At 33.5% G+C, this 12908-nt stretch overlaps 1 protein-coding gene across 1 annotated transcript; it reads right to left on the reverse strand.

The window, feature by feature from the left end:
* Positions 1 to 2691: 2691 nt before the first annotated feature.
* LOC111636026 lies at positions 2692 to 3375 on the reverse strand. The gene has a single exon (XM_023381177.1). The coding sequence runs from the start codon at positions 3373 to 3375 to the stop codon at positions 2692 to 2694; it is 684 nt and encodes a 227-aa protein (XP_023236945.1).
* Positions 3376 to 12908: the final 9533 nt, after the last annotated feature.

The raw sequence follows: 12908 nt of genomic DNA on the forward strand, positions 1-12908 counted from the left end.
ATCTCTAATAAATTGGCGTATGTCTGGTTTATCGTTTCAAATAATAAATACGTCGTCGACGTAACTTGCATACATTATCATATTATCTTCATATTTCTGCAATATGCTATTTTCCAGAGATCTTATTACCATTTCGCACAGTAAGCCTGAGACCGGGCTACCCATTGGTAATCCTCTAAGATGCGAGTATGTAGTACCGTCAAAAAACGGAAAGTAACGAGAATGTAGCCAAATGCTCCAGTACTAGGATTTGCTGTCTTAACTTCGCTGCGTTATCGATATTGCCCAAGTAAAATTTTTTAAGTGACAAAAACATGGTTCAAGCTTAATTGAAAGGTACATAGCCTTAAAATCGAGAACTGTCATGTAGCTTGTTTCGTTAACTTTCAGTTGTTTCAACTTCTAGAGCACTTCTAATGGCTGCTTTACGTTATAAATGTGGGGAGGCATGTTCGCATTAATAAATTTCTTAAGTTTCCTCTAATGATATCGTAGGAGCACAGCATTTATCCACTACTGGCCTCAAGCTTCTTTCAGATTTATGTGTCTTAGCAAATCCGAATAGCCTCGGCATGGCTGGGGATGAAACTATTACTCTCGTCATACCTAGTTGCTTAGTTTTAACGGTATGGTGGAGTTTATTAATTGATTATAGTAATTCAGTTAGAGATATAGCGAATAAAGTAGTTATTCTGAAAAATATACATGAAATATTTACAAAACGAATTGTATAATAACATTTGTTGCTTTCCTGTTTCCACGGATGGTGCTAATTCTTAACAACTTGTATTATTTGTTATTATCATTTTTCTTAATAACTATCAACTTCTACATTTGGAGGTTAAACATTTGTCAAGTTCTCAGCCGAATAAAGACGCTATCTTATAATTTTTCGATTTAAAAGTGCGATTTTATTATTACAACATAAACAAAAAACAACAAAGTGAGTCAGTCGTCGCCAGTTTTTTTTTCATTAAACTTATCAATAATTTTCCTGCATCAGTGCCAATAGTACTCTGTCGAATTTTTACATTTCTTTCCACGGTTTTTAGAAGAACTTTATTGATCAAGACCGGTTCAACTATCCAACTTTTACTTTTAAGATCTTACTTTAAACCTCAATTCAAAAATCTAAATCAAGACGACCAACAACTCAAGGTATTTATCGCAACGCGAACTATCTGTAAACTTTCTCTCTCAAATCGGGTATTTTAATATCTTAATGTTTTTATACTAAAGACATCAAATATCTAATTATACTAAGAGAAATGTATCTAAAAGCAGCCTGAATGTTTAGTTTATCATTAATTATCAAACAGTTGTTACGTAAAAAAAGCATCTATGTAAATTACTTTCGGTGCGCTGACTTTTTGTATATTTTGACTTTGAGAGCTTTGTTACGCGGTTGCTCGCGTGACCTAAATAATGCGGCTTTTGTGACCGCAGAAACGCAATAGTGTCATCCTGACAGCACACCAAAAGAGTGCCGATTTTTCAATCACATTAAACTATTTGCAACCATTTGCAATTATTTGCAACGTTTTGCAACTATTTGCAACCATTTGCAACCATTTTCAACCATTCGCAACTTCTTGCAAGTTTAAGCAACCATTTGCAACTATTTGCAATCATTTGCAACTATTTGCAACCATTCGCAACCTCTTGCAACTTTAACCAACCATTTGCAACTATTTCCGACCATTTGCAACCTCTTGCAACAATTTGCAACCATTTGTAACTATTTTGCAACCATTTGCAACCTCTTGCAACTTTAAGCAACCATTTGCAACTATTTGCAACCATTTGCAACTATTTGCAACCATTTGCAACTATTTGCAACCATTTGCAACCATTTTCAACCATTCGCAACTTCTTGCAAGTTTAAGCAACCATTTGCAACTATTTGCAATCATTTGCAACTATTTGCAACCATTCGCAACCTCTTGCAACTTTAACCAACCATTTGCAACTATTTCCGACCATTTGCAACCTCTTGCAACAATTTGCAACCATTTGTAACTATTTTGCAACCATTTGCAACCTCTTGCAACTTTAAGCAACCATTTGCAACTATTTGCAACCATTTGCAACTATTTGCAACCATTTGCAACTATTTGCAACCATTTGCAACTATTTGCAACTATTTGCAACCATTTGCAACTATTCGCAACCATTTGCAACCTCTTGCAATTTTTTTTCAGCTATTTGCTATTATCAGAGAATTTATGCAATTTTTCGCAATTTTCTTTAAACATCTTGCAATCTTATAACATCTTGCAATTTATTTAAAATGTGATAATTCGAATTTAAACTTATTGTATGTATATATCATTTCACGTTGTAGCTATACTTTTGTTCAATAACTATCAACTTCTACATTTGGCAGTTAAACATTTGTTAAGTTTTCAGCTGAATAAAAACGCCATCTCATAATTTTTCGATTTAAGATTGCGATTTTATTATCACAACATGAATAAAAAACAACAAAGTGAGTCAGTCGTGGCCAGTTTTTTTTTTAATTAAACTTATTAATAATTTTTCTGCATCAGTGCCAGTAGTACTTTGTCAGATTTTTACATTTCTTTTCACAATTTCACGTCATATATATATATATCAGATGTCGTTTATTTTCAACTTTTTGTATAATATCTGCCTTGCTCCATTAGATTGCAATCTCTGTAGGATTCGTTTTTAGCTAATCGCATAATTAGCTAAAGTTGTGATTGGTTGTTTAAATCTTATATTTTTTTCGTGCTTCTCCAATCTTTCCTTTAATGATCTATTTGTGGCTTTAATATAATATAGGTCTTTTTTCAGCATTTTATCATGCAACGGTATTCTGTACACACCTGGAACTAGCCTCCAGTCTACGGGTGTTTTGTCATTTTTTAGCATTTGGTATATTGTCGTGTTTCTCTTATATGCTATCTTCTTGTTGCTTTCTATTCCTATTTTTCTGTATATGTTACTTAACGGCGCCCTGTATTCTATTATGGTGAACTGTTTTTTCTCTTTCTTATCTCCAGTCTTATTGCATCCTTTTTCTGCTTTTTGTATTACGGCTTCTACTTTACTTTGCTTAAGTTTTACATCTCTTTCTAATTTTGCGATGTATTCAAGTTCTTTACGTGTGTCATATACCTTGCTACAATGAGTGTATGCTCTTTTAATCAGTGCTCTAAACGCTGCTAGTTTGTAGCTTGTTGGGTCATGAGAGGACCATGGTATCAAATCCGAAACATTCGTCGGCTTTCTATATACTTTTGTAGCGATTTGCCCTTCTTCATCTATTTCGACCCTTATATCTAAGAAATGTACCCTTTTATGATCTTGCTGCTCTAGTTCTAATTCTAAGCCATACGCATTGCTGTTCATATCTCTAATAAATTGGCGTATGTCTGGTTTATCGTTTCAAATAATAAATACGTCGTCGACGTAACTTGCATACATTATCATATTATCTTCATATTTCTGCAATATGCTATTTTCCAGAGATCTTATTACCATTTCGCACAGTAAGCCTGAGACCGGGCTACCCATTGGTAATCCTCTAAGATGCGAGTATGTAGTACCGTCAAAAAACGGAAAGTAACGAGAATGTAGCCAAATGCTCCAGTACTAGGATTTGCTGTCTTAACTTCGCTGCGTTATCGATATTGCCCAAGTAAAATTTTTTAAGTGACAAAAACATGGTTCAAGCTTAATTGAAAGGTACATAGCCTTAAAATCGAGAACTGTCATGTAGCTTGTTTCGTTAACTTTCAGTTGTTTCAACTTCTAGAGCACTTCTAATGGCTGCTTTACGTTATAAATGTGGGGAGGCATGTTCGCATTAATAAATTTCTTAAGTTTCCTCTAATGATATCGTAGGAGCACAGCATTTATCCACTACTGGCCTCAAGCTTCTTTCAGATTTATGTGTCTTAGCAAATCCGAATAGCCTCGGCATGGCTGGGGATGAAACTATTACTCTCGTCATACCTAGTTGCTTAGTTTTAACGGTATGGTGGAGTTTATTAATTGATTATAGTAATTCAGTTAGAGATATAGCGAATAAAGTAGTTATTCTGAAAAATATACATGAAATATTTACAAAACGAATTGTATAATAACATTTGTTGCTTTCCTGTTTCCACGGATGGTGCTAATTCTTAACAACTTGTATTATTTGTTATTATCATTTTTCTTGTATTTTATTATTATTATTAATAGTAATATTCTTATATTATTTATTAATGTTTTTAATTTTATTACAATCAAATCTATTGTCGGAATCAACATTTTCTGTGGCATTTATTTGTTTATAAGCGTGGTATATTAATGTCTAAAAATTTATAATGGAAAGCAAAAGTAACATGCGAAATAGATGCATTTACATTTAAAAAAATTTAAAAATTAATTTGTTATCCAATAATAAAATAATATTCTTTTGTATAAATAAGTCTTTTACTAAATTTTTTAATAGAAAACGAGTTAAATAAATTTAAGTTAATTTTTTATATAAATATTCTATTTATTGTTATATCACATTTTACACTTACTGTCAGCTTTATCCAAAAGTGAAAAATATAACAATATATAAGACAATTTAAAGCGAAGGATCATTTTTTAAATTACTGTCTGTAATAAAATAAAAAAAATAATTGCTTCACATAATCATTATAACAGCTAGAAACTATACATAAAGTTAAGTATTATAATGTCGTTATTTTAATATATTAAAAATACGTTTATCATTATGAAACAAATTGATTTATTTCTTATTATATGTTGTATTGGAGGAATGACCAGTGTCTTATTGACCTACAGTTATAACAATGTACAGTACTTGTTGCAAATTACAAGACTTCTAATACTTATATCTTGTTAATAATTACAACATCTTTATGCAATCAAATTTGATTATGACTAATAGCTCGTATCTTCTCACGAAACTTTTTATTAGATATATTTTGTTTATAATTTTAACTTGCAAAGCTTGTAACAACGATGCAAAAGGAAACAAACCCTACAATAATTTACCTACTGTGATAAAGCATACTTATACAGGACCGTCACGATGACGAACCGTATGGGTCTTTGACATTGCTAAATTCATATAAAAGCAATAATTGAGTGAAACTCCATTTTGTATAACGAACAGAATATCTTTACAGATAGTCTTCTTAAAATTATTACGCATTTATAGATTTATAGGTGAAAAAGCCCTTAAAATTTATTATTGAATACAATCTTTATACTTACGAATAATTTTAATTCTTGAATAAAACAAAATTATTGAAAAACCTGAAAGATTCTCCCTTCTGTGACGAAACAAAGCAGGAATGAAACTGAATAAACAATTGAAGTATTTACACGTTACGGATTAGTAATGAGTCAAAATTTATGAGTACTTTTAATTAAACAATTTACTTCGTTGTCTGTTTTATGTCATTTGCAATTAAAATAAAAACCGAGTTCATTATTAGTTGCGTGACGATACGATATTTCATTTCAAATTTTTAAAGATCAATAGTATTTTTAAAAATTGTCATTTGTATAATGCTATTATCAACGTTTTTCAAACTTTTCAAAATACAGTGTATTTTAGGACATTTAAGGCATACTGCAAAGCATTAATTCGTATATGAACATGTGTAACAATGTATGGAAGGTTAGATAAGCCGGTACGGAACCGGATGCAGTAATAATTAATGTAAAAATTGAGCAAAAAGCTGAGAACAAAGAGGCATATCTAGAAGAGACCGGGACAAGATCGGCATGTTAAGCTTTACTTAAATTTTGTGTAATAAATACTGCTGTAAACTGAAAAATAATCTTTGCATATTGGCTATTGAGACGTTTTCTTACTCTAGAATTGGTTAAAATCAGTTTGGAAATAAAAATAATTAAAATAATTACAACTTTACAAGAAGAGAGAAATTGCCTGGTATAGGGGCAACAGTAATGGGGCAAGATAGGCACGTATATAAAATTATGTTATTAACAATGTATAAGTTGAAATTCACTATTAAAACAAAGAAATACAAATCCAACATCCATTTAATATTATTACAACGAAATGCAAGTTCAAAGACATATATACATGAATAGCAAATGCAAACATGTTTTCATTTATCATCTGTTTGATTTTTGTCCTTTGCTTCTAATGTGGCTTTATGTTGCCGATCTTCCCCGCTAGTCATGATTTCGAAACATTAAGTACAACCCTGAGAACAGAATGCCAAGCCATGATCTGGCCACGTGAATAAGTTGAAGTTACATCCTTCCAACAGGAAAAGTAACTTTCGTTATCATGGAATTATAACAAAACCTGCCAATTCAATATAAATGGAAGCAAAATATTATATGCTTGATAATTCAACTACGCTTGTTGGAGAATAATAAAAACACTACAATCAACAAGCCACCAATAAAACTCAACTGCCTAACCTATAACCAAAGACTCCTTTTAATTTGTTTTTAAAAAAAAACGCTTGACAAACTTGTCCCGCATGCCGAAGTTGCCCCGGTCTCCCCTATATATATAAAAATAAATGTACAGTAGACCCCCCTATAACGCTTAGATACGTTTCACGTTAATCGAATTTTACGTTGTAGGAATGATTAAATACATGAGCCAACCGCAGCCTGATAGGTGTGAACTTTACGGACTAAGGCTGTTTGAAAGGTTTTATTCTATAAAATTAACCGATTCTAGAGTAATTCCACTCAACATTTTCAAAACACGTATAATTTTTTGGGAATAATCTGTATAAACTATGCTATAAACAAAAAATTATAGGATTATTTACCGAGTGTGCACCATTCGACTACGCTGTTGTTCAAAGCTTGTCTTCGTCGCGGAACAGCACACGAAACGGCGGCCGCGATTTCTAATAAAAAATTTTTCGCAGAAAAATAACTTAACTTTTGGAGACATCATTAATATAAATAATTTTTATGGCCGTTAAATAAGAAGTGTTTCTTTTACAAGAAATGTATAAAATTAGTGCTGTATTAGACTTACGGTACCTAATTTACATACTGTACAGACGATAATAAACTCAACTTACTAGCCTAAAATCTCCGTAGCGTGTTGCCAGGCGGCAGAAAGCATATATATAATTATAATAAAGTTACAATAAATTAAGTTAATATATAATTATATATACAGTACCTAATTTATATATAATTAATATATAATACTAAACAGACGATAGCAAACTCAATTTAGCCGCTCCGTAGCGTGGCGCAGGGTCAGAGGAAAGTAGTTCATCTGCTCATCTACTATCGGTCCGAATTCTATCAATCTTGTAGCGAAACGAAGTTATAGGAGGTAGTTTATACGAATGTTGCTACAATTTTTTTCGCTACGTTATAGGATTTGTCGTTATAGGAACGCATGTTATAGGGGGGTCAACTGTATGTGTGTGTGTGTGTGTGTGTGTGTGTGTTCGTCCTTTATGCATTACCACACCGTTTATCCGATTGCCGTGAAGCCTTGGGAAGTTGTTTAATATACTCCCGCGAAGGTTTCTGGCATTAATCCTACGATAGATGGCGCGCGTTTACACGAGCATTCGAGCACTGTGTGTTCGATCGATTTCAAATTGTGAAGACTATTTCTCTCCTTCAAAAAATATTTTTATATATGCATTTGTGAACTGTTATTTACGATATTTGTAATAATTTCTGTTTAATCACTTTATTTCAACTTATTTTTTGCTAATTACGTATTCGCTCGAACTTCGTTAAATTCTTAACTGTACCTCGAACAACAACCGAAGTCCTAGGAAGAAATTCGCGTATTTTATCGATCTAGGTAACCCCCCTTTTCCAAATTTTAATATCGACTCGAAATAATTTAAAAAGACAAATTACAATAAAACGGTTTATTATCTAACTATCAGAAATTTCACAATATGCTAAGGAAGAAAGGAAGAAGCAATTAAATAATTAAAATTATAAAAGATTTTAAAAAATTATAAAAGTGAGGAATATCGCGCTTCTGACAATTGCTGCGAGTGTATGGGCTAAATTTGAAGAATCCGCGCTTCTCGCGTGAACAACTGTATGTGGCCGGCTGACGCGTCGGAAAATCTTTTGATTTGTTCGTATACGCACCAGACGGAAAAACAAAAAATATCGTTTATCCACAAACACTCCAATAAATAAATAAAATTAAAACAACACTTTGAAATGTTTTCCCCATGAAAATTAATAATAATAAGTTTCAATAAAAATGATAAAATGTAAATTTAATTTTGCTAACGAGTTTGCTTGAATTTCGTTTCTTCTGAGATCGCAGCAATGCGCGACGGTTAAGCTAGTATATTATATAAGTTAATTTATATATACAGCACATAGATATATACGAGTCCAACCATAATTCCAATGAAACATAATGATTCTGTGCAACCGTTAATACAACAGACTAAGCAGTTTCGAGAAACCTTGTATGCTAGAAAAAAATGTTGTCAGAAATTTTTAAAAAAGTTGGATTATTGGCTTCGAAGATGGCCATGATTAACTATATAAAGATGCCCAATGCAGTCCAGAAGTCACGTTACTATAATTCAAATAATTTTCCCCCGAAAAGTGTTGGTTACTAAAGACGACTTTCTTCCATTCTCGAGTGTAAAGCACTTCGATGTTTCGGCCCAGGTTAATTTTACGAACATTTGTAGGGTGAAGTCTCTTTATGACCACATTCTTCAAATACTTGTATATTTTTTTAAACTGCTTTTTCCAAATAAATATCTGAGTTTTTGTGACAGCTGCAGTTCAGCTGTCACAAAAACTGACAGCTCAGTTTTTGTTTCTGTTGCAACTTTGCATATTTATTTTGTATTACGGTTTTTACTTTTCCTTCTGTAATAAGAGGGAAAGTACGGAAGTCCAGAAAAAAAATGACTCCCAGATTTTCATATTTTTGGACTTACGAGACCTTAAAACACCGAAAAATGAAAAAAATAATTCGGAAATAATTTCTGTATGTATGCATGCTAATCTATGTTTTTGTGTACCACGGCCGGAGGGCAAAACGGTCAAGGTGGTATCCTACTGCTCTGAGGAACCCGAGATCTTATCCGAAAAAAGGTCGTGGTTAGGAGGGTTTTTTAGTTTTAGTGAAATAGTCATTTTCTAGATGATAAATGTAATTTGTAGAATAATACCAATGTTTACAACTGGGGTTTGAATAGCAGTGGAAGACAGAGTGGATACAAACAAAGAGCTTCGGAAAAATAATACAAACATTTTTATTATAAAAATGTATTTCATTTGCCTACACACACAAGTCCTTCTAGACTAGAATCGTCTCACGACCCACAGTGTCCTGAGGAGATTCTAAAGATATAAACCGTCAAAGGGATTCTAGTCTTCCGATTACTGGATGTCTTGAAACGAGGAGCGAGAACCTGGCCCACACTCCACACCGGCCACGTTTGACACAGACAGCAACATTTCAGAGATGGACTGACGAACCGATTCCCACCCAGTCAGGGAACATTCACAGAGGGCCCGTTCCACCCAACGTCCGAAATGGTAGTCACGTAGAAATAGAGCGTGCAAAATACCACTGGGTTTACGTCACTGTACTCCACCCAGAAGAACCGTACGACTCTGTCCGCCAAGCTGGGCTTATGATCAAATTGTTCGCGCTGGAAATTGTTGGCGCAACGTTACGGTGGCTGCGATCCTTACTTTTCCACCTCACCTTTTGAGTTTGTTAGAAAGTCTCCACCCCACACCCCATTCTACCCATAAGAATAAATCGGATTCGGGCAGCCATTCGGTCGCAGGCTGCAAAGTGGAGTTTGACGTTTCCGGCCGGAAAAAGCGCAGTCTTCGACTTCTCTCCGAAACTACGACCCTCACCGAGGTCTTTGTAGTTATTGATAAAACGGGAATGATTCCTCGAGAAACAACCCTTAGTATCCTTGACGTCCATTTCTAATCAGCCTTCACGTGGACTACCCACGGGAGTTTCTTTCGCTCCGAACTAGCCCTTTGAGCAGGGATCCTTCAAAAAATTCTTTTCATTCAGGCAAAATAGTCCGGGATAAAAAATTTGCTCGGTTTGGTTTACTCAGTGTTATGCCTAAGCGCAGAATTCGGTGCATCGCTCTCGGAAAGGGATTCTCCCTGCCACGTCCTCCTCATCGAGAGAGTCCTAAACGTTACTTTCCGGATGGCACTGAAGTGCTACAACACCCATTACTTTTCTTTATTCAGAAACTGGATTCGTTCCTCTCGCACACTGCTTGCGAGCGAGGACAATCTCCCACAACCTCTCTCACCTCTCTAGAGGGACTTTTAGCCCTTTCCACTTTTCCTTTAAAACGTAACCGGAACTGACTTTCTATCGTAGCGACATTACCAGTCCTATATTAAATGGTCACTAACCCTTCTCTGTCAAGCGAGTTTGCCTTTGACCCGTATATATCGCCAAGCGTTTACTCCTTCGGACATTTCCCATCTTGTTTCCATCATTTATTTAGACAGCCGAATCTCGTCTACCCCAGCTTTGAGGGCCGAATTTTACTAAGCAACCACCAGCCGTGCCAGTGAAAAAATTAGGCGCTAATCAGTGATGCCGGCGGTGACTCACGATTCGTTTTCGACTATCATCGATCCGGCGACTTACTCTAAATAAACAACGTAAACTGAAGAGAAAAAACTTGTGGATAGTTCGAGAAGACGAGAAATCCTCATATGAAATAGATCTTTTAAAGAAAGAGTGTAATGTAATACATAGAAAATTAAGACATCAGATTCAAAAAAGCAAATAACTATTTTTAATTCATTTTTGGGTATTTTTTTCCGATCTGAAGATTAAGCAATTAGTGGACAGTTTTACTTTTAAATCCTCTGTTTTATTGACCAAAAAAACTTAAGTATGTCCTTAAGTTAATTATTACTTCTTCCGAAAATTCGGAAATTATAATTTATATGGTATTTGATGGAATTTTTGGAGTGTTGTAAATTACTTTGTTACGGATCATCGAGGATTGTTTTCCATCAATATTCTGTTGATTTCGGATAGAAGATGATAATTTCATCTTCTATCCGAAATCAACAGAAATTGTGAATAGTGGCCTACAACAGGAAATAAATTGATTTTTGTAAAAGTATTCAACAATAATTTTATAGAAATTATATTTAAAAATATTCGGAAACAAGTTCCTACGAAATTCTATTTAATTTACGTTATAATTAAAAGTAAGATAATAAAAAAATAAAATTTTTAAATAAAAATAAAATAGTTACTTCCCGTTGCTAAGGAATGATTTAATTCTTATCGACATTGTGTTTGTTCCGTAAGAATCAACTGTTTATGGTGATATCGTTAAAGACGTTCGTTAATTGGATATTTATCGATCGTAATTGTAAGTATTTCCTTAATATAATTATTTAACTGATTACTTATTTGGCTGTTTCCGATTAATTCTTTCGATATTTTATCGGACCGATTCCATTAAAGTTAAAAATAAATTCATGTTTATTTAATTGAAAAACATGTCGTATTGGTTTGAAATTCTACGAACTCGGTTAAGAAATTCGTCAAATGACCGTTCTTTACGCAGAAAATTCCATTGTGTTAAAGGCTTTGCACGTGAATATTATGAACTTCTTGATTTTAGGAATTTCATAATTGTCTCCTTTGGTGTTTGGCTTTGGTTCCATTAGAAAGTATTTGTGATTATCGAGCCGCAATTTTCATATTGAAAAACTTCGTTCAGACTCTCGTAAGTTTGCCCGTCTGTAATCATCTCGCTATTCGTCTGTCCTTTCTTATTCTCGATAACGGAGTGAAATAGATTAAAATCGAAACCAGCTGTAAAAAAGCACACGTTTGGGTACTCTGATTTTCTTCTAGAGTTTTCAGTTTGGACCAGATGTCACGTGTTTTAATTAAAAGAGGATGTTAAAACCGAAGACAGGCATAGTGAAGAGTACATAAATTGTACATAAATTTTATTAGATTTTCACGCGTATTAATTTGCTGAATATTCACCCTAATTGCGAGAAAAAAATTCAATTTAATGGAGTAAAATTCTTTATAATAGTAATAAATTATAAAATTAAGTGTCGATTATCGTTGTGATTATACAGAACGGAAAACTTTAATTACTTCAAATTGGTCTCAAATACATTAATATTTACTTCCTTCGAACATTCCGGTTATTATAATTAAAATTCTTATCTTTCGCACACATTTAACACTAACTTCCTTTCGATTTTAAATATAAATATTAAAAAACGAGTCTTCCACTTTATTAACACTCGAATTGTTCGACATGCGAGCCTTGTATTGTCTGTTAAAAGAATTGTTTGGAGTCTAGACTCAGAATCTCCCAGGTAAACGACAGCATAATCTCTTGTCGAAACACAGAAAATATTTCCCTAATGTCTACAACTTTCATCGTTACATTTTTCATTTGTTAATGGAATGGCAGTTTGTTGTACGTTTTTTTTGTTTGTTAGGTGTTTATCCTCCGAAGATGAAATTTCTTTTCAGTCATTCGTCTTCATTGTTACTTTATCAAAGGAAGTTTTCTTCTATGTCAGTTCTTATCCTAGTTTACGTTTTCGTAATGCAGTTTTATAATTAATTAAAATAACAATTAATACGTTCATTTCATAACCAAAATCTTACATTTAATTAAATGTTTACTTTGTATCGAAGGAGACGGATGTTTACAACTCTCAGTTTACCGGAACCACGCCAATATTTTCTTCATCCAGAAACTTCACGAAGGTCCATCTAAAAGACAAGAATTCTCCGTGTTGCAGAAAAAGTTTTTGTTTCCAGCAACAATTGATCCAGGAATGGCCGGACACGAATATATTAATTTGCCCTTTAAAAAAAAAATTGGCCTACTACAACTTTTTATATTCGGAGTGAACACAACGGTTTTACA

The sequence above is a fragment of the Centruroides sculpturatus genome, unplaced genomic scaffold, assembly GCF_000671375.1.
Source record: "Centruroides sculpturatus isolate CEXI.00-Female unplaced genomic scaffold, Cexi_2.0 scaffold915, whole genome shotgun sequence".
In the NCBI taxonomy this organism is placed as follows: Eukaryota; Metazoa; Arthropoda; class Arachnida; order Scorpiones; family Buthidae; genus Centruroides; species Centruroides sculpturatus.